Here is a 23363-nt window from a genome sequence, read left to right as displayed (position 1 = left end):
GACAAAGAAATCCGATTTCCAAGCCCCACTTCCACGCCTCAGGGAACCTGTATCTGTTCCATCATTGAGTCCAATTTCCAAACCTCCACTAACAGTTATTAAAAACTCTTATACCACTGTTTCAATTCAGTTAACTTCCTAAGAAGGCCAAAATCTGCCCAATCTGACCTCCAAGCACCAAGATGAGATTAGACTTTACTGGAAGGTGTGTGAAGACAGTTTAGACAGAGATTCAGAATTTGTTCTCCTAATAATTAATGCTGCCGCTCAAAAAAAAAAAAAAAAAAAAAAGAGTCTGGACTGAGATATGAGAAAAAAATGGCCTGAGATTCAACATTGGGATCTTCTAAACTACTTTGAATTGACTCCAACCAATACCATTAGTTAGCACTCCCAACTGTTTTACAACAAACTAAATGTCACCTAAAACCGAAGCTTGAGAACCAAGATATGATGTTACAAAGGAGGAGAAGAAGAAGAAGATGTGCAATCAGGAAATCAGGCAGTTTCATGTAGCAAAACCACTTGAAAAAGAATCTATTTCCTGCACAAAAATCCATACCAATTTCTATTTGTTTTGACCCTTTGACCCAACGTTGACCAAACTGATTGTAAACCTTCTAATTAGACCCTAACCTCTATTTTTTTTTTTTCACAAAACTAACCGCAACTTATCCCTTGGTTTACGAATTTACAATGTTATGGAAAACCTACGTGGAATCCCATGGGCAGGGAAAACTGTGGATATGAATCCAATTTATGATGTTTGTTTTGCACACTTGATTTCCATGTAAACATTGAAAGGTTCATGGTCAATCAGGATGGGGAGTGTCTCTCGTAACCGGGAAGAGATTTAACGCCTTTTTTAAAAGACATTAATTTCCACAGTTCTTGTAACGAACAGTGAAAAGTAGATCGCCATGAAAACTGATTTCATTTCCAATATTTCAACATTCCCAAACAGCCCTGTAGTAACCATGGGATTTCAACATTTGGCAATCGCCTCCCTCCAAGCAAAAAACTAGAAGCCGAATTCACTTTAGTTACTCTTCCTAGCACCAGTATTTATCCTCCCATTAAACCAACCATCCAGATCAAGCAACCTGTATCCATCTAAATTCCATTCTACCCTTTATGGCCTGTTTGGACTAAGGGATTAAATGGTATGGGATTGCATTAGATGGAATTAACACCATCATTGCACAATGATTACATGTCTGGAAATACCATGGCATTTTGATTGTCCAATCCTATGTTTGGGATCAAATTCTTCCCCTAGGAAATACACTGTATTAAGTGAAGCCTGCATTTGGTGGACCATGAAATTGTAATCAACGAATCACATTTCACAATCGATGTTGTTCACTTGTACCCATATGCAACTTGAATGTCAAGTGTAAATGGCACGTATGGATGGACAGCGTGGATAAACACATGCATCAACGAGGGGCCCACAGGTGTAGTGGATTTTAAAATCCTTTGCAGTATTTACCATTGACTCTGGATGATATAATATCGGGATTAATCAAATCCTTCCCATCATTTCCAAACACATGATGGAATTTGCATGAGACCAAATGCAATTCCATACCACCTAATCCCATTTCCCACCTAATACCAGAAAGCCTTTAAATTCTCCTTAATTGCCAAAGAGATACCCTTCCCCCAAGAAAAGGGTCCTGATCTTGAATTCCCAAGCCATAACTTTAGAATTCTATCTTCAAGAGATCCTAGATAGCCTCTATAAAAATGTTGTAAATTTCTAAGAAAATACAAACAAAAAAATAATAATGATGATGAAAGGTGACTCTAGCATTGGAGGAAGGGAAAATTCACTAGTCCTAAGAAGCCAACTACTACTGAAACTTTGGGTACCAACTTTTGAAGCACTCAGTGTTCGTAATATCGATACTATCGGCTGATATTATCGTTATCGATGGCCATCGATACGAAACCCTTAAGAAGTCTCTCAGAAATAGAAAAGGTCCCCAAAATCCTATGTATCATGCGATATATCGCACAAATATCCTAAAATATCATGCGCATGGTGTGCCAAAACGGTTACGTATCGGCCGTAACGGCCGATACGTAACGGTAACGGTGGGAACCGTTACGCGTTTCGGGGTCGTATCGGCCGTTACGCGATTTTGTACCCGTATCGGCCGATACGGGCCCGTTACGGGGTGTAACGGCCGTTACGAGCCGTTACGGGCCCGTATCGGTAACTCTTTTTTTTCATTTTAAGCTCTATTTTTGCTGTTTTTTTGAAGCATCTTCCTTCCAAACTTTTTCTCACTCCTTCTACTACTAATTTCAACCAACTTTGGCTAGGTATTTGAGATAAAAACAATTATATTACAGCTTTTTTTAAATCAAAACTCAATGGGCCATTTTTCAGAAATTCGTCAAAAATAAGTATTTATACTTCTTTTAATATGTTTTGTTGTTTTAATCATGTCATATGATGTGTTAATCATAGTAGAACATGTTAATGTGCATTTTTCAGATTTAGGGTGCCATGTAATAATTTTTTTCTATTTACGCATGAATTTTGGCCCCCTTTTTTTTAAATTCAAAAAATCAATTTTTAATGGTTGTTTTGCTGTTTTAATCATGCCATTTGATGTGTTAATCATAGTAGAACATGTTAATGTGCATTTTACAGATTTTGAGTGCCATTTTATATTTTTTTAATATTTTTTCTATTTACGCATTTATTTTGGCCCTTTTTTTGAAAATTTGAAAAATCATTTTTTAATGATTCTTTTGTTGTTTTAATGATGCCATATGATGTGTTAATCATAGTAGAACATGTTAATGTGCATTTGACAGATTTGGGGTGCCATTTTATATATTTTTTATATTTTTTTCTATTTACGCATTTATTTTGGCCCTTTTTTTGAAAATTCGAAAAATCATTTTTTAATGATTCTTTTGTTGTTTTAATGATGCCATATGATGTGTTAATCATATTAGAACATGCTAATATACATTTTACAGATTTTGGGTGCCATTTTTTATATATATATATTTTTTTTCTATTTACGCATTTATTTCGGCCCTTTTTTTGAAAATTCGAAAAATCATTTTTTAATGATTCTTTTGCTGTTTTAATGATGCCATATGATGTGTTAATCATAGTAGAACATGATAATGTGCATTTTACATATTTGGGGTGCCATTTTATATTTTTTTAATATTTTTTTCTATTTACGCATTTATTTCGACCCTTTTTTTGAAAATTCGAAAAATCATTTTTTAATGATTCTATTGCTGTTTTAACGATGTCATGTGATGTGTTAATCATAGTAGAACATGTTAATGTGCATTTTACATATTTGGGGTGCCATTTTATATTTTTTTTTATATTTTTTTCTATTTACGCATGAATTTTGGCCCTCAAAAATAATTGCAAGCACCTAAATGTAAGATATTTTCAAATTACATTCATTCTAATATATCTATCATTGATAGTAGATAGTTGGAAAATTAAATATATGAATTTTGTAGTCAAATTCAGGTTATCTGGTTCATAAATTCATCAGACAGTCCGATACAACTTCTCACCAAAGAGTGGACCGTTACACCACCATAAACATGCTCCAATTTATAAATGAATGCATATTTGGAATGCTTAGAATATTCCGGATTTAATTCATATTTTTTTAGCAAAAAAAAAAATTTTGCGCCGTTACAGCCCGTTACGCCCCCGTATCACCGTTACGCCCTCGTATCCGTATCGGTTTTGGAGGTCACCGTTACGCCAACCGATACCGATACGGGACACCTCGTGCGATATTGCCGATATTGATTATATATCGGCATATATCGTGATTTTTCCCTTGATTGTAACACGATAGCACCGACATTCGTCAATATCTTCTTGTTAAAAAAAATTAAAAAATTAAAAAGGAAAAAATATTTCTTACCTCAAATCTGCTTGAAGGGGTGGCCTTCGACTGGATTTGGTGGGCCGACAACACTGGATAAGTCTAAAACCCCCTTTTTCTTCTTCCGAAGAGAATAGCTTTGAAAGAAACTACATTTTCGCCGAGGTTTTTGGGATTTGGGTACGGATTTTGAAATAGAAAGAAATAAAGAAAGAAGGAGAGAGATTTTTTGGAGATTTTGAATGGATTCCAAATCGCAAAGGTCGCGGGCTGCTCCTTTCACAGAGAAGAAGAGGTTCGGTCTTTTGATTCGAGTTCTCTTGGATTAGGTGCGACTCCGGTTGCACTTAAAGATGATGTAGCCCTTACAGTGGGGCCCACCTTGATGTGTATATTGCATATCCATTCTGTCCATTTGTTTTGAGAGATCAATTTAAGTCACGGGACAAAGAACTATGCATATCCAAAGCTAAAATGGACCCATCACAGAAAACAGTGGGAATTGAATGCCTATCATTAAAAACTTCCTGAGGGCCACAAAAGTTCTTTTTCACTCTGATATTTGTGTTTTCCCTTAGTCCATATCTCCATGAACTTTTGAACAGGTTGGATCTCAAATAAACATTATGGTGGGTCCCACAGTAAGTTGTCAAATTTCAACAACGGACGTCACTTTCCCCACTGTTTTCTGTAGTGGGGTCCACTTAAGCTTTGGATTAGCCTCATTATTTGGTTTATGCCCTAAAATAATCTCTCCAAATGGATGGACGGCGTGGATACAACAAATACATCATGATGGGGCCCATAGTCAGGGTACCACCCACATTGCTAGTTACATGTGTAGCGCGGATTGGGGAGTACCCAACTCCGAGCGCGGTTTCGTGGATCCATAACTGTGGGGCCCACTGTAATGTATATGTCTTACATCCACACCGTTCATCTAATTTATCGGATAATTTTATGGCTTGATCTAAAAAAAACATATATAAAGATCTAAACCACACCACATGAAACAGTGTGAATTAAATGTCCACCATTGAAAAATTCTTAGGGGAAAAAAAGTTTTCAATCAAGTTGATAATTGTTTTCCCTTCATCCAGGTCTATGTGACCTTATGAACAGGTTGGATCTCAAATAAACATCATGGTAGGCCCTATGAAGGTTTCAACAGTAGGCGTCATTGTCCCACTGTTTTCTGTGGTGGGGTCTACTTGAGCTTTGGATCATCATAATTCTTTGGTTCATGCCCTAAAATGATCTTTCCAAATTGATGGATGGTTTGGATAAACACATACATCATGGTGGGTCCCACAGTCAAGTCCCACCCACATAGTTGTTGAGGTGGATTAGCACGTAAGCGGATTGCTTATTGATGCTGCCCGCGCCGAGTTGACAGGTGGCCACTAGATAGTACTCTGTGGGGCCCACCATGATGTATGTGTTATATCCATGCCATTTATCTATTTTTCCATATTATTTTAGAGCATAGGTATCCCATGCCTATAGTGAGATAGGTGTCCCATGCCTCTTGGATTAGTTCAGTCAGACAACGCATAGCTTAGGACCCTATACAAAGGAAACATATTATGTGTATTTATTTTTTGAGATTTTATGATTTAAAAGTATGTATTAAGGTATTTTTAATAATCCCTAAAGTTTCATTGAAAAATTCAATTATTTTCTCAATGTTTCCCCATGTTTCCCAAAAAGTGCGATAAATTACGCGATACAAACGATATATCTCGTGCGATAACCGATATGTATCCGTATCCCTCGTGTGCGATACATTGCGCGATACCGATATTTCGAACATTGGAAACACTTTAGAGAGGAGGAATTCCTTGGTCTCTCATTCTCCTCAATTTTCTTTTCAATTGAAGAGGTCATCATCACGGCAAGCCTCTCCTGAGAAATCAAGGCTAACACTAAGGTGGAGCTTCCAACAGCTATCCAGCCAAATTCATCTAGTTTTCCCACCCCCCACCCCATACACACAACCTCTAGGAAACTTCCAAAGCCCCCAATGCACTTTAATTACTCTTCCCATAACCCTAACTTACCCTTCCATTAAATCAACCATCTAGATTAAGTGACTCTTCATCAATCTAAATTTCATTCTACACTCTACAGTAATTTCTTTACACTCTACAGTAATTTCTTTACACTCTACTGAAATGTCTTTCTGGGAATTTCGTTTCCAAAACACAGTTGCCCGGGGCTAGGTGGGGAAGGTGACTAATGCCTTCCCCATCCCCTAAGTGCAGAATCACTTTACTGTTATCAAGTTCATGCCTCTTTTTTACAATCTCTAGATCCTCGGTTTTAATCAACCCTGGTTTCCCAATTTGGTTAGTAGAGACTCCAATTTACAACCTACTTTCTCCAGGTAATGTGGTTGTCTGTCCACAATAAAATTTTATTTCATTTACCAACAAAAGGCCTTTGTACTCTATGCTGGGTCAATGAAACTTAAAAATGTTTTAAAATGTAATAGAGCATTGAAGATGGGTGCTGAAAGAAAACAATTGAAGATTAACAAATATCTTTACTAGCCATGCTAAGCAAATGAGAGGAATTTCAGAGCTCTTGAGTGCCAAAATGAAAACTTGTGAGTTCTCCATGACAGTATGTACCGATAAAAGAGGCCCTGACAGATACCTCATCATCCTTCACATAAGGTTCAAACCAACCCCAAAGAGTTTTTGGATCTGCAGCATATCTCAAGTAGAGAAAACCGATCTGCCAAACCATTTCAGGGCATTAGTACTCAAGAGTCGATGCTAAAATAGACTGTGTTGAAGAACTATGTAACCAATATGAAAAGAACCAGACTACAGAGTGCATCTGCCACAATTTACTTGTAGCAACTCATCTACTGTGTATAGAGCATGTCTACATCAATTCCTGACCATCCAAATCATGGGCTCCACAGCAGATGGAGCATATCTGAAAGTCAAATATCATCAGGCAGTCTTAACCATCCAAGACATGGCCATCAAATGGAGGGTTAAAATGACATGGTCGGTGTTCTAATTTTAAATGATGAAATATATGACTAATGTTCGATCGGTGTGATTTCGGGCTGTGATCCATTCACAGTATGGTCCAAATTTTGGAAGATACAGATTGACATAAATGTAGACTACCTTTAAAGTAGATGATTTGCCACAATATATTAAAGTGTGGCCAAGGCTCATGGAATCTAGCAATGTGAAGATCATAGTAATAACACTTGCAATGTTCTATGGGATGGAATGTGTGGCAGTCAAGGAACAACATGTTCATAGGATGAGCATAGCTAAAATGAGGATGTTGAGATGGATGAGTGATGGGACAAGGAAGGATGCAACTAGAAATGAATGGATTCGAGGGAACTTACAAGTAGCACCAATAGGCAATATGTAATAAGATGAGGGAAGGTAGACTTGGATGGTTTGGTCTTGTGCAACGGAAACAACTGCGCCAGTTAGGGGTAAGTTGGTTCAAGTTGATGGCCCTAAAAGGGCAAGGGGAAGGTCCAGAAGGATGTGGGCGGAGGTAGTAAGAAAAGATTTGAAGACCCATGGTTTAACTAGGGATATGGTCTGTGATAGAGTGGTATGGCAAAACAGGTTTCATATAGTTGACAGCACTTAGTTCAGCAGGATTTGAATAGCTGAAAGCACTTAGCTCGGATGACGATGACAATGATGACAACGACGACGATGACGACGACGATGATGATGGCGATGAGGATGAGGACGATGACGACGACAACGACGATGACAATGACGATGGCGATGACGACAAATGATGATGATGATAATGATTTGTTCATGGTATCAAACTATAATGAGTTCAGCCTAATATGGCAGACAAGCAAACTGTTGCATCTAATACCTAGTGAAATGTCCATGTCTGGAATAGCTCGAGAAAGAACATGCCTACATGGATGCACTGAAAGAACCGCCATAAAGATATCCAAAAGGACAGATACTTACAGCTCTAATATAAGGAGAATCAGAATGCTTCAATAGCCCATGCATCTGTTTGACAGTGAGTTTCATGGTAAAGAATTTGTAGAGAAGGCAAAATGCAGTTGAAGGGCCTCTGCAATTTCCAGTCATCCATGGCTCCACATGATCAACTTGATTGTAGATCTCATCTATAACTTCATGGTAAGTCTTCAATCTGTAAAGCTCTTTAAAGTAATCGGAAGAAAGAATGTTCATACAAAGGACCTTCTCTAGCAAAGAATCTATAGGCTTTCCAGAGGTCTGTATCTCCATAACTAGGAGAACGTAGCACCAGTCAACAAAATTGAAGTGTGGAGAAAATACGATGGGTTAATTAGATAGTGGAAAAGCCTCTGAACAAAGTAGATGATCAAACCCCTTTTAGATATGTAACGGAGGATCTTTCTAGAATGCAATTGTGCCGTGCAGAGATTATCAGGAAGGAACCACCCAAGCATCTTCCTCCATCCCCACAGCGGACCACAAAATCTGAAAGAACAATTTCTCGAATTAGAATACTCAACTTAAAAGAACACTGAATATTCAACTTAAAAGAACATTGCACTTTCTACTTCTGATAGAGAAGAGGGGAAAAGAAACAAACAAACAAACAATGGCAAAAATGTGTGATAAGAAGCGATACGTAGTTCAAATGTTTACTCCATAGCAAAAGAAATAGCATGCTACTTGTAAGGAACAGATCCAGTAAATTGCCTCCAAACACATCGCAGACACTTAAAAACATTCAGTCATTCCCAATTGGACCTTGACGTGGATGGGCCATGTCCTAAAAGTCATGATGATCGGACAATCCTAAATGATAATTGGAGGATTTCTGATACCCTTTCTTTTTGCTCGTCGAATGCTGACCGCTGGTTGGATTTTTCTCTGACCCTCTGAATTCCTCCTATTGGTAGCTAGGATCTGGTGTATTTTTTGGGATATGTCCTACAGGCCATCCTTGATAGAGCCCATCAAAGGAACAGTCTGGATATAGTATGCTATAGTATGGAGATTACTAATAAGTTAGATGTAAGCAGTGTTCGAAATATCGGTATCGCATTACGTATCGCACCCTTGGGATATGGATACGTATCTGTTATTGCATGGGATACATCGGTTGTATCGCGTAATGTATCATTATTGTTGCAAAAATGGGGAAACATTGGAAATTGGTCAAAATTTTCAATGAAATTTCAGTGATTGTTAAAAAAGACATCAATACACACTTACAAATCAAAAAATTACAAAAAAAACAAGCGCACATAATAGGTTTTCTTTATATGGGGTCTTATTCTATGCATTGTCTAACTGAATTGATGCAAGTATATTCAAAGTATATTCATATAATTTATAAATGTAAGAAGACATGTGAAAACATAAGCACTACATTCAAAAGAAAAAGAAGAATCACTAAATCAGGTAACATACATGTTTGATTTTATGTTTGGACACAAATATTGCAACCGATTTGCGAGAAATTGGGAAAATTTTAATTTTTTTCAAATTTCCGCAACTTGGTCCTTCTCCTCCAAATCTCAAAATCGAAGCTCTCAATCCATGATTTTTCATACAAAACATGGATTCGTAACAATTCAACACCGATTTAACATGATTTAAAGAAAAATAAAAAATGATCGAAAATTAAAAATGCTCACCAGATCGAACATATGGGATAAATCCCACTACCTGTGCATTTTGTATCGCACAGGTGGGATATAAGAAATATCGTGGGATATATCGGCCGATATCGTCGATATTTAAAACACTGGATGTAAGCAATGGCACTAGATGCTTGTCATGTTTACCCACAATAACAATGCAAAGACAAGTCTACGATTGACCAACATATCAGTCTGCATACAATCCAAAGAACCTAATGCACCTAGGGCTCAGGCAATTGCTCCTAAGAGAGAGTGAAGTTGTTAAATAAGTGAAGTGGCTCAATTCATCCCAATTGCAATTGAAGGGAACTCTTATAATGTGATTTCCTGCGTGAAAGGCAGACTGTTTCCTTGGAGCCTTACTGATTGCATAGAAGAGGTTTGGATCGGTGCAGGGAGCTCCCTATTTCTTTTCCGTCCATTCCAAGATATGATGAGGTTGCAGATTCACTTACCAAGCTGAGGGCTAGTAGGTCTACATCGGATGTTAATTTTGGAAGTGTTTAGGTTGTGTGGCTGCTTAGGGTAGTTGTGCTCAGGGGGATGGATACATTGTTGAACATAGTTCGCCAACACAGAAGTTAACCCAGGACTCGTCCTAGTCACCAATTTGGTCAGTCACTAATAGGGGTGAAACTCGTGTGGGTTGGATCAACCTGAGGGTCAACCTGAGTCCTACCCAACCTTAAGAGGACCCAACCCGCAACCCAACCAACATGACTTCCAACCTGATGTCCTCTATACTTAACCCCAACCCAGCACAACTTACCCATCTGATCAAAATACATGCGATTATTCCCAACTTGACCAGACAACCCAAATCAGGTTGACTTGAACCCAATTTGCAGCCAAACGCAGAATGCCTGGAGCCTTGGATGCAGGGGATTCCTACAGCCCTAAGTTATGTGGGGCCACCGTGATGTATGTGCTATATCCACTCCGCCCATCCCTTTCACCGACTCATTTTATCGCACACGCCCAAATATGAGGGAGATCCCAATGCTTACGGGGACTACACCACAGGAAACAGTGGGTATTGAAAGTCCATTAAAAACTTCGTGGGGCCACAGAAGTCTTGGAACAAGTTAATATTTGTTTTTTTCTTTTCATCCCGGTTGGATTCACCTTATGCAGGTTGGATGGCATATAAACATAACGATGGGCCATAGGAAGGTTTCAACAGTGGGCGTCTTTGTCCCCACAATTTCCTGTGCCACGGGCTTATGCCCTGAAATGAGGTAGCGAGATGGATGGATGGAGTGGATGTAACACACATCACAGTGATGCCCACAGAGAATAGGGTTGCGAGAATCCCCTACAGTCGGGCAATCCACGTCTGTTGCAGCCCTAGTGAGTAGGTTGAGGTGCATGTGGTTTGCATATGACTTGCGCGACTTGGGGCTAACTCAGCGAGTCAACTCAGCCCAATAAAGAGAAGGAAGAGGAGAAAGACGGAAGAAGGAAGGAGAAGGGAGTAGGAGAAGTTATATACAATTTTTTTATGATGAACATACATTAAAAATTAACTTTTTGACCCACCAGGTCAACCCATCAAGTCTCGAGTTGACCTAACTTGGTGCCGAGTCCTAGTCCTAGTTAGCAAACTATATTGTTGAAGACCATAATAGCCAAGATGGAAGTGAATGTGCAAGGTGAAAGAGCGATGTGGGCCCTAGCAGGAAAATATATATATATATAAGTCTAATCGTGTTTTTGAATGGATATTTAGGTGATTTTGCATTACATTCAAATGATATTCTTTTGTCGGGATTGAAGTGGTGTGGACTCCACCATGTCAAAGAAACATGCAAGATGAGGAAATTGAAGAATTAGTGAGGCTACTTGACTGTCTTCACCTTCACGTACCAGTAAGAGAAGATAGGGACACAATGATATGGTTAAAGGATAAATTAGGTTGCTTCTCGGTATGGTCCTTTTATGAGTCTCTTCAGAGGTTTGAAAGGAATGGCACCCATGAGCACATGGAAAATGTTTGGCACTATGCGGCCCCTCCAAAAGTTGCGGCCTTTGAGTGGCTTGCAGGAAGAGGGTGAATTCTTACCATCAACAATCTCCAAAAGAAGTTAATGATTCTTCCCAACGTGTGTGTCATGTGCATGGAGGATGCTGAGACAATTAATCACCTTCTCATGCATTGCTCATTCGCAAGAAAGGTGTGGAGCTACTTCTTTGGCCTTTTCAATATGCCACAGGTTATGCAAAAGTCAACTGGAGAGCTGTTTTTTGCCTTGCCATAGAGTATGGCTAGGAAGGAAAGTAAAAGCTATTTGAAGGTTGACTTGGTGGTTTTATTATGGACTATTTGCGGGGAACCCAGCAAAAGGTGCTTTTGAAATGAGCCCACCAAGGCAGAGGAGGTCTTCTTCAAAGCAAAGCTTCTTGTAGTGGAATGGGATTCTTGCATTAAATCTTTAGAAGATTGTAATTTTTCCTTTTTTGCTTCAGTTGTAGTTTGTTTTTGCACCATCTCGGTGCTCTCTTAATAAAAAATTTGTTCCAAAAAAAGAAAAAATAAATAAATAATCAGATGTTTGGGTTTTCTATTTGCCATTTAATCTTTCGCTTATATTATGCCAATATTGCATGCAAGATGTGTGTGTGTGTGTGTGTGTGTGTGTGTGTGTGTGAAGTTAAGCTAGATCTATATAAATTGACTATTAGGTTTATATTACATTTTCAAGTATCAACTACTATCAATAATTTATATCGTTGCCTGTGATCCATAATATAGTCTATAATGTATCAAATGTAGACTTGTGTGACTGTACATGTACTCTTGAGAGTATATATAATATATGCCATCTGTTTCACTTCTGCACATAAATACACAATGTTTTGCAATAACTGGTTTACAGACTACTAAATACATTAAGTAAAATCACCCAGGTACTGACAAAGTATTGAATTGAGCATTTACCAATTTTATGTTTTATCTGTTACTGTTTTTCCCCCCTTTTATTTTCTTTTACACAAACAAAAATTCACAACAATTCAGCTGATATGAGCATTGACACAACGATAAAAACTGATTCAAATCAGTTTTGGGGCCAGCCAACACATACGCCAATACTGGTACGTTGAACCTTGGTCACGGCACCACACTGAAGAATCTCTCTCTGACTCTGCAGGATGGAATAGAGAATAAGCTATGGTTGAAGAAGTAACTATAGAGGATAAAATCAAACAGTCCTTCAAGGTGGAATCTCACCACCCATTGAAGAGTCTCACTTCAACCATCCAGTCACACGACAGAAGTAATCTAATGTCTTTTATTTAATTTAACAAAACTACAAATAATTGCTTTACATAATTTGTAAATAGACTGCTGGACAGTTTCCTAATCTAACAGAACGTGTCCCTCAAGTTAATTAAAGCACACTAAAACTAGGACTGCCTTTGCTAAAATACAACCTTCAAATAACAAGTATCTCACTTTGTAGTAAATTAAGATTGCTACTGTTTGGTGGTCTCCAAACCAACTATGCATTCTTCTTCTTTTTTAAGGGTAATTCAAATTTTTATTGCAAAACGGGGCAAGAGGGAAAACAAGAAGGATGATGAGAGATCATCCAGCTAATACAAAGGAGAAACACAACCCTGCGGAAATGCCACAGGCAAAAGACCCCCTCTTTTGAGGCATCACCCAGCTCGTTTCAAAAACATCAGAAATCCCTCCCAAATCACCCTGGTACTCACAGTGAATAAAGATATGGTCCATTTCCTCATCATGTGAGCACAAGATACATGCATTTGGAAGAATCATTTGCCTTCCCCTCAGGTTGTCGATACTCGATAGTAAGGATTTTGCTTTTACCCATGAGCCATGCGAAAGCCACCACCCTAAAAGGCCCCAGATATTTCCATATGTGCCATATAGGGTCCTTGACTTCAGAACCGGACTCATTTTGGAGGATCGAATAGGACTAGACTGAGAAGCACCCAGAAATTAATTCTAATACTAATTCTAAAATGTTTTGATGCAGCAAGACTATCAAAGAAGGGATAAACATATAGCAATTTTGAAGCTCCAATCCTCTAGCAAATCACCAACATGCCATGATTTAGCTTCAATTGCTCCAAATTCAGTAGCAATAGATAAAAGAGCAACTAAAAGGATAAAAACACAGAATCTCTCCATGCAAACCCATGACATCAGACCAAAGTGGCTTCTAGGGATCACACCACTAAAAACTACATCCTATGGCAAGAAACAATAGTAAATACCTTAGGAAAGTGTCATTCAATAATTAAAATCATTATGTATTATCAATCCCATACATTGCCGATATAGTCCTATCACCTATGTAGGTCAAAAACTTTTTCCTATTTTCAACAAAGGACTCCTATTCACTCTAACAAACAAGTTGTCTACTTTGTCCCTAGTTGACATAAAAGACAACTTGAAAATAACAAAACTAGATAAAAGTCCAACATTGCCCATACATTGCCTTCATTCATGTTTAACTGCCTTGCATTGTTGCACATAAAGCAAATAGGCTATATAAAAATCATATGGCCTTAAATGTTCCACAGTTTTTTATACAAAAAAGAGCATATAGAGACTTCACAAAGTGCATAAGCGTCAAAAAGAGGGCTTCAGTCAATTGCTACAAGGGCACAAAAGAAAGTTAGCTGGTTGAGAAAATACATAAGAAATACATCAGGAAAAATTCTTGATTGAGAAAATGCTTACAGAACAAGTATTAAACAAGGTATCTTGTCTCGTTTCTTTTTTTAAAAGGAAGCCATCACTTTAAGAACCAGAAGATACCATCTATTTTCTGCAGCAATAATGGGTCACAACAAATAGAGGCAATTTTCCACAAGCCTGCAATTTCTGAGGAGCCCACTTAATGACTTTATTTGAGTCCACTTCAATGATCAAAATGCCAGCATTCGAGGACAGGAAGATAGGCTTCATGAAGAGCCAAGATTTCCACATCATTCGAACCCACAACACCACAAGGACCAGAGAAAAATGTACCTATGTCCCTCGGCTTGCATGCTGCAGCCTCAAAGGATGATGAAAACAGGATAATCTGGTCTCATGAGTTTTTTTACAACTCCCGGAGAAGGAGAAGAAAAATTTGGAAATCAATAGTGAGAAGCAAATCTTATGTACAAGCCCATGCAGTTCATTATTAACCCTAAGTGAGGAGTTTTTTTTCTTTCTTTTTTCTTTTTTCTTTTTTCTTTTTCCTTTTCTTTAAGAGAAGAGCCTTGCATGGTTCATATTTCATATGAAATCCAAAACAGAAAACTACTTAAATCTTTAAATTCCATTAAGATTTTGACGAGATTGTTTGACTTCTCAGAAGCCAAAGAGAAGCAAACAATATTTGCCAATTTGGCTTTCATTTAATCTTCAAAACTTAAGAAATTATTATTGACTAAAAAAACTACAAAAAAAAAAAAAAAAAAAATTTGCCCCCAAGAAATATTCCTAGGAACCATTCAAATAAAATAAAATAAAAAGAAGAAGAAGAAGAAGAAAGAAAGAAAGAAAGAAAGAAAGAAGAAATATTCATCAAGAGAAGCTGCATTCTAATCCAACCTAAGGTAAGAGCCCAAGATGTCAAATGCCACAAAAGGAAATTAAGGACTAGAGATAGTTTTGATAATTTTTTAAGAATTACTGTAAGATGTCCAAAATGATTTTGGAAAAATCTATGCACACCACAGAGAATTTAAATAAATTAATTTAAAAAAAAAAAAAATGCAAAAGCATGGTGAGTGGCAATAGAAAATCGTACAATGCAAAAAATGCAATCAACGTGAATGAAGGCTCATCAATAGGGATAGGTCACCTAGCAAGCCTACAGTTCAAATTACGCACTTGATCCAAGGAACTCTTTTATTGATCTATTAGTAGAAACAAAAGAGCATCTCTACATGTTGCCCACAAATATAAGACATTAAGAATAAATTGGTGCAAAGCAAGGCATAAGAAAGAACATCACAAGCATTAACCTGCAATCATCTGTTACAAATACTTGCAATCGATTCATACTAAGCAACTATTTTATAGGGTGCAAACCATAGACTAGTAGTGCCATTTTGCTGGGTGGTAACTAGATAAGGTATTAAGTATTAACAACGGACCATATACGGAGCCAGCAGAAAGATCATCCTGAACTATATGCTATTATGTGCTTAAAAGTTGGAGAGCCACTGAACCATTGCTCCTCTGCCTATAGGGTTTGGAGCTGGTTTTTTAATCTATTTGGACTAGTGTGAACCATGCCAGAATCGGTGGAGAACCTTATGGACGCCGAGTTCAATGGATTCCGTTCGAGGGGTAGAATCTTGAGGGACTCTACTTTCCGATGCCAGTGTGGTCTATGTTAGAAGGAACCTGATAACAGCGTGCTTTGGAACAAAGTGGAGAGAGCATTTGATAGATGAACAGGAGAATCAAAGTCCATATCTTCTTTGATAGATGACTAGGAGAATCAAAGACTGCATCATGACTGGGGAGTTTATTGCCTTCGGTTATGGATTTATGAGGGGTTGGTTGGAAACAATGTTTGAAGTACCGGTATCGCTACAAGCTTCGCTGGCCAGGGATACGGAAACAATATCGATATCGCTGATAACCATAAATGTGGGAAGACTTGAGAAAATGGTAGAGGAGATGCTAAAACACACATATTTGCATATTTAGAAATAAAAAATTTACAAAAAGAATGTATACATAATAAGTTTCCATTTAATGGGGGCTTAAAAGCATGTGTCGTCATACGAAACAGTCTAACCATCCCATCGATCCCATTTAACCATCCAATCATCCATCCAAACATCCAAAGATATTGCAGAATATCAATAACTCAAAATATTTTGCCAAGAAATCATCAATAACTGGAAAGGAAATGAAAGATTGTCGTCTTGATATCGAGCATGTTGTGATAATGATAAATATTGAGATATTATCAATATTAGCAACGACAAATTGAAAACTGCATACAACAATGTGCTCATAAAAAAGTTTAAATAGATTTTTTTTTAATAAACAAACTTTCTTTGATATCTCTACATTAGTGATATTATTGAAATATCGCCGATACACTCGTGATACAATCGTCATTACACAGTCGAAAATATTGGCGATACATTGCCAATATCAATACTTGGCAATACAAGCGACGCCTGGATTTTACACAATTGAAAATATTGGCGATATCAATACATTGGCGATACATCGTTGATGTCTAGAATTTCTAAGACTACCGGTGTTATCGGTATCGCTACTAGTGTTATTGGCGTTGCCAAGCTAGAGATAACAATAATATCGAAGATATTTCAATAATATCAAATATATGTCAAACAATATTTGGAAGTAAGTGATGACAGGGGAGCTGTGGGGACCTGTCCAGGGTTTGGATGAATGGCTAGTGTCATAGGTTTGCTCCCCACAAACGTGGTTAACCTCACTCAAGATATTTTCAGTTATGGCTATAGTTAACCACACTCAATATACTCATAGATCCACACGTATCTTATTCCTAAAATCCTTTTAAGATCATTTTCTTCTTTGTAATTGTAGAACTTAGTAAGGATTGCATCAGTTGGCATTGGAATAAGTTTGCGCCTATGATTCAGAAGGTGAGGACATGGTGAAGGAATTGCAGCAGATGGAGGACCAATGATTGATGCTAGATTCAATAAGCTCAAAATCCTACAAAGGCAAGGCAGACACCTTGACCCTGCCCGTAGCAACTGGATACTCAGACACTCATTGATGTGGATCATGAATCCAAGAATGAACCAGACAACCTACAACATAGATGCATGAAACTAAGGCCTACAGGGAAATCATGCTCAAAGAGGCAATTTCAACCATGTAAGCCCAACAAAACTACTTTCATATTTGCATGGAGATATTGGAGTCTATTAGAGAAGAATTTTTCTTTCTTGGGTTTGATTAGGTTAACCATTCTTCCAAGCTAGGCATCATTAGGATGCTCCAACTTGAGGGGGTGTTGAAAGGTTGATAGTTGAATAAGGTCCGTGAGGCCCAAGTCCATGTAATAAGGCCCATGGGGCCCATTTACGTTTTTACTATTATAAATAAGAGTAGAGGGCTAGGGTTTCAGTACACCCTAAGCATCTCTCTCTCTCTCTCTCTCTCTCTCTCTCTCTCTCTCTCTGTAATTTCTTATAGGACCTCAAGATTAGCACCATGTAACCATTGAACATGATATCAAAGCCTAAGTGCTCCTAAGGTTTTTCTTCTTCTTTTCCCTACACTTTTTCCCCTTATTCTTCTTCATTTCTTTTTTTCTTTTTCTTTTTTTGAAAGACTTGCTAATTTTTGTGTTGCCTTGGCTAGGGTCTACTAGATTTTTCCTATTGAAGCAGATTTTTGTGTTACTTTGGATACGTTTTGCTGATTTTTTTTTCTATTGGGCCATTTTTTTTTTGGTATTTTTTGTATTTCCCTTCCTTATCCTAGGTGGTTTCCTTCTTTTCCTTTTTTCTTTTAATCTTCTTCTTCCTCTTTAACTCTGAGTTATATTCTACTAATATTTCTCAACAACTGGTGTTTCCCTTCCTAATCTTCTTTTCTTTCTTTCCTCTTTTATTTTCTTTCCCTCTTTCCTTCCCTGCACAATAACAGCTTCTTATTAACCATTTTCCCTTTACCGTTCGTTCTTCAACAAGTAGTGATTCCCTTCCTTCCCTACACAACAACAACTTCTTATTAACCATTTTCCCTTCACCGTTCGTTCTTCAACAGGTAGTGATTCCCTTCCTTCCCTACACAACGACAACTTCTTATTCACCCTTTTCCCTCCACCATTCATTCTTTAACAAGTAGTGATTCTCTTCCCTCCTTACACAACAACTTTTTATTAACCCTTTTCCCTTCACCCTTCATTGTTCTTTTTCATTCTTTTTCATTCTTTTTATGTTTTGAGAGTCATAAGGCCTTTTTTTCACTGACTCGTTGTGATTCATAAGAAGGGGGTGGCTTGCGGATTGTTTTTTTTTTTACAGGATTTTGCATCATGTATTGTCAGATTTGAAGCCTCTTTGATATATTGTTGACGCCCTTGTTGATTTTTCTGTTGTCCAGTTGAAGATGTTGCTAGAAATTCTTATTATTTTCCTTTCCTGAAGAACTTTTCTGAGGGATTTGATTTTTTTTTACTAAATGGTTGGAGTATTGCAAGATGTCCAGGTTGGAGGTATTTGACTGGATTGTATGTGTGACATGTACTTGCCTCTTCTCCACCACTTCCCTCAATGACTTGACAGCTTTTTTGTTGCAGACTCTCATTGCCAAGATGTGTGATGTGGCCAATATTTATACAGGGTAGTTGGGCAAAACAAGTTTATGTACCAAAAAGTTGATTCGGGCTTGTTTGGACTAGGTCATTGTCCCAGCATTGGCTCAAGACTTATGATTGTATTGGGCTTGTTTACTCTGAGCAATTGGCTCACACTCATTGTTTATATTGGATAGTTGGTCCATTCTTATTTGTTCTGAATGGTTGTCTGGACTTATAATTGTGTTGGGCAATTGGCCTAATGATGCAGGACAATTAACCATTTGCTCTAAAAGCTCAAACTGAGAGAGCATGGTGAATCAATCCATTTATCTCATAGCCTAGGCCCCACATCTCATGGGTTAGGACATCGGCCAAACTCCCTCGTGGGCCCCACATCACATGGGTACCGCCTCACACAAGCCACCCGCCTCAAATGGGTGGGGCCCGCCTCACAAGGGCCGCCCACCCTAAGTGTGCCTCTGCATCCCACAGGCCACCCCACTCAAGCCTGCTATGAAAATGCCCTTGCATTAATCACTCTCGGTAAGGAGTCTCAAACACGAGACCTCCTGCTCTAATACCACTTTGATGCAGAACAATTAACCACTTGCTCTAAGAGCTCGAACTGATAGAGCGTAGCCGATCAATCCCTTTATCTCATAGCCCAAGCCCCGCATCCCATGGGTTAGGACCTCAACCAAACCCTCCTTGTGCGCTCCACATCACATGGGTACCAACTCACACGAGCCGCCCGCCCCAAGTGTGCCCCTGCATCCCACAGGCCAGCTCACTCGAGCCCAGTGTGAAAATGCCCCTGCATTACCAACTTTGGCTACGCTGGATGGTTAATCTAGACTCGTTTGTTTGGACATTTGGTATGTTCTTATTTATTCCGGATAGTTGTTTGGAACTTATGACTGTCTTGGGCAATTGGCACAACCTTGGTTGAGTTGGATAATTGATCCAAACTCGTTTGTGTTAGATGGTTGTTCCGATGGCTCACATCACTAAAGTTGCAGAAATGCTTGTTCGCCGAAGTTATTAGTCATCCCATCGCCTCCATTTCTCATCCACTTGCATGCCTCTCATCACAACCAGCACTACTCATCTCTGTAGCCGCACTACTTTTTAATTTAATTTTATTTTTTCGGCTTTTAAAAACTCTTTTATGTGCCTCTCCAAACTCAAGTTCCTCTTTTCAGAGCATATTGAGTTTGAAGGGAATGTTTAAGAAGAATTTCTTCCTTTCTTATGTTTGATTATGTCAGTAGTTTAGGTTTGATTAATAAAATTATAATTTTCAATACAAAACAAGCTTAAAACGTGGCCAAAAACGGCATCATTATACCATACTACACGGCACCTGACACAATTCAATTTCGTTGAGCACTCAGGCTGCATTTGGATGCAAAATTGAAATGCATTATGAGAGGGGAAATTACCAGGCCCTAATAAAGTTTCCTACTTCGCAATGAAGTAGGCTTCAAATTGCAATTGCATTCCTTTCAAGTCCGACTTGAAAGTAACCTAATCTGAATTTGGACCCCAATTCCTCAATCTGACTACTGAATTTATTGCAATCCAATTGAATACGGCATCCAAACGCACCCTTCATTTTCCGCCTAATCGATTTAAAAATAATAATAATAATAATAATAATAATAAAGATGATAAAAGAATATGTCATGAAAATTTAGAAACTTGCGGATATAACAGAACACGAACCGGTAAATGAAGGATTAACCCTAAAATTCCAAAGAAATCTCCGGAGAGAGAAGGAGAGAGAGAGAGAGAGAGAGAGAGACCTTATGTTGAAGGGAGATGAGGAGCGACAGCAGCAGCAGCGGTGGCGCACGTTAAGCAGCAGCAGCGGTGGCGCGCGTTAACCAGCGGGGGATCTGGAGGCGCACGTTAAGAGTATGGAGCCCTAGCTGAAATTGAGAGAGGGAGGAAAGAGAGGGAGAAAATATCAGACATGTTTGACATATCTATCGATTTTTAGTTACTGAAATACCCCTGCTTGTAAATAGAAATACGACAAGGGAGAGGCATATGGGATCGGATTTAGTTCTTAAGGTCGGGATATTTTTGTATTTAGAAAAATTCCGAATAAGTGGGCATGAGGCATTTTGAGGGACGCGGTTACTAGCCAGTAGCTAGCTTTCTGGTGTCAAAGCTCTTTGGGACCCACCATGATGTATGTGTTTTATCCACGCCGTCCATCTATTTTTCTATCTTATTTTAGTGCATGATCCAAAAAATTAGATAGATCCAAATCACAGGTGGACCACACAACAGTAAAAAAGTATTGATTATTCATCCACCCTTAAAAACCTTTCTAGGGCCACTGTAATATTTATTTACCATCCGGCCCGTTGATAAGGTCACATGGACCTGGATCAAGGCAAAACACAAATATTAGATCCAAAATTTCAGTGGGCCCCAAAAAGTTTTCAACATAAGTGTTAAAACTCCCTTGCAGCTATAGAGAGAGAGAGAGAGAGAGAGAGAGAGGGGGGAGGGAGTAACGGCATCTTGAACCGTACCACATGAGATCTTCATGCGCACCAAGCTAATGGAGTGGGGCTGAGTAGGCTTAGGGTGGGCTTTATGGTGATGTTTTGTGAAATCCACTCCGACCATTAGGTTCTTGATAGCAATTTAACCATAGGTGTAAAACAATAAACAGATTCGTAATTCAGGTGGGCCATACCAAGAGAAACAGCAAGAGAAGGATATGTCTACCGTTAAATTTTTATGGTGCCAACTATGATATTTATGTGAAATCCACTCAAACCATTACCTTACTCCTAGAAATACATTAACGAGGACAAAAATCGTGCCCATTCTAGATTTATGTGAGGCCATATAAGTGAAACAATCTGAATGGTGGAGGTATCATGCACTATTTTCACTCATATGTCCCACCTGAATTGTGTATGCGGGTGAGCTTTTAACACTATAGTTAAATTCATGTCATGTATCCCATGATCGAAGTGGATTTCATGTACACCACAGGTGGGCCCACCCTAGCTCTTCCTGCCTTGTCTGCCAGTCCACATTCTTGTGCATGCTGACTCTTCCGACAGCTACCTCTTCTTGCTGGTGAGTACTGAAAGTATTATGTGAGCCTCATTATAACATGTGTTTTATTTATATTGTTTATCTATTTTTCTCGATTATTTCATGTCATTAGATCAAGAACGAGACAGATCCAAAGCTTAGTTGAACCACACCATAGGAAGTAGTGGTGAATGAGCGCCACCTTTAAAATTTTCTCGTCTATATATATGTGTGTACTTTAGACCATGTTAGGCCTTCCACTGCTTCCATAGCAGGTACAATCGTCAACATGGATGAGATGTCATTACCCTCGTGTATTCTCGGCATATCGGGAAGTGAGACATATTTCTATAATCCACACCACTGTGTCTTCTTTTCCACTATTGATGGACCACAAAGAAAAAATATATGTGATAGGATAATTGTGCCCTTTTGATTCCGGTATGATAACCAGACGGTTGGAATAGAAATATAGTCCTGGTCCACATTATACTGAAAAAAGTTTTATACTTGGTCAGTAGGTTTTTCAAATTTGAAATAATTCTTTTAGGGCATGGTCCATCACGGTAAGACATAATAAATGAATGGTTTAGATCACTTAGGAATGGCCCAAATATCAAAATTTTCAAACTTAAGGTTTCTCAGTTTTGAAGATTGTTCAAATGCACTTCAGGGTGACTTGTTTTTTTATTTTCAATGCAAGTACAGACAATGGTGATAAAATATATGCAAGTACAAAAACGCTAGGTATATTTGGATTAGTGATTTCAACATTATAAAATGCGTAAAAATAAAAATAAAATTCAATGATTATCATTATCACAGAAGTCTAAGGGCCTGTTTGATTTTTAAAATTAGAGCATAAATAGTGGTAAATGGTCATTATTACTTCTCAAGTGAAGTCTATGGGGAGAGCGTTAAGGCTTTATACTGTTACTTTTACTCATGATGTATTGTCTATTTATAAGAAGATGGGATTTTAGGGAGATCAATTATAGTATTATACCATTCTATAGTCTTTCATATGCCCCACTGCATTGGAATCTCATGATCCTACTTTATCATACGTCTATATCTAATTTAATTCTTCTACTATAATGATCTATCAATCAAATAACTTATGACTATGCAGTAGACGCCCAAATCTTAACCATCAAATTATCGTTAAGCGTGATTAAAAATTTTCAATAGTTAAAGAAAAATCTTAATAGTTAGAAATAAGTGCTGAGCCTAACTGTAACATCCCAGATATTACCATTTTAGCTTAGGTTCATCCTGTTTAATATATGTACCTCACATTAATTAATGGAAATTTTTACTTATTTGGTAAATAACTATTTATCTGTAATGATGTATATATGAGTTTTTTTACAAGAATCGCTTAGAAATGTGCCTATAACCATATAGAATTATTATATTTTTCAAAACTCTCAAATTAGAAATAATTACGAAAATGTT

The 23363-nt window shown here is 38.0% G+C and overlaps 1 protein-coding gene across 10 annotated transcripts in view; it reads right to left on the bottom strand.

Annotated features, from left to right (window-relative positions):
• LOC131223329 (pre-mRNA splicing factor SR-like 1) overlaps nucleotides 1-20817 on the bottom strand; it is a 34943-nt gene extending 14126 nt beyond the window's left edge. For 3 of the 10 annotated variants that reach the window (XM_058218691.1, XM_058218692.1, XM_058218695.1), the window contains exons 1-3: nucleotides 20648-20812; nucleotides 7871-8374; nucleotides 6549-6629 (exon numbers count right to left, since the gene is read on the bottom strand). In XM_058218691.1, the coding sequence (XP_058074674.1) occupies nucleotides 6549-6629; nucleotides 7871-8158 (369 nt within the window). In that variant the 5' untranslated portion in view covers nucleotides 8159-8374; nucleotides 20648-20812. Of the gene's footprint in view, nucleotides 1-6523; nucleotides 6630-7870; nucleotides 8375-20647 lie in introns of all 10 variants that reach the window. The other 7 variants (XM_058218690.1, XM_058218694.1, XM_058218693.1 and 4 more) reach the window with 6 other exon arrangements.
• Between the last annotated feature and the right edge of the window lie 2546 nt (nucleotides 20818-23363).

The sequence above is a fragment of the Magnolia sinica genome, chromosome 13 (assembly GCF_029962835.1).
Source record: "Magnolia sinica isolate HGM2019 chromosome 13, MsV1, whole genome shotgun sequence".
Taxonomy (NCBI): Eukaryota; Viridiplantae; Streptophyta; class Magnoliopsida; order Magnoliales; family Magnoliaceae; genus Magnolia; species Magnolia sinica.
The sequence above is the reverse complement of the archived record's forward strand: the minus strand, read 5'-3'. Positions and strand labels throughout refer to the sequence as shown.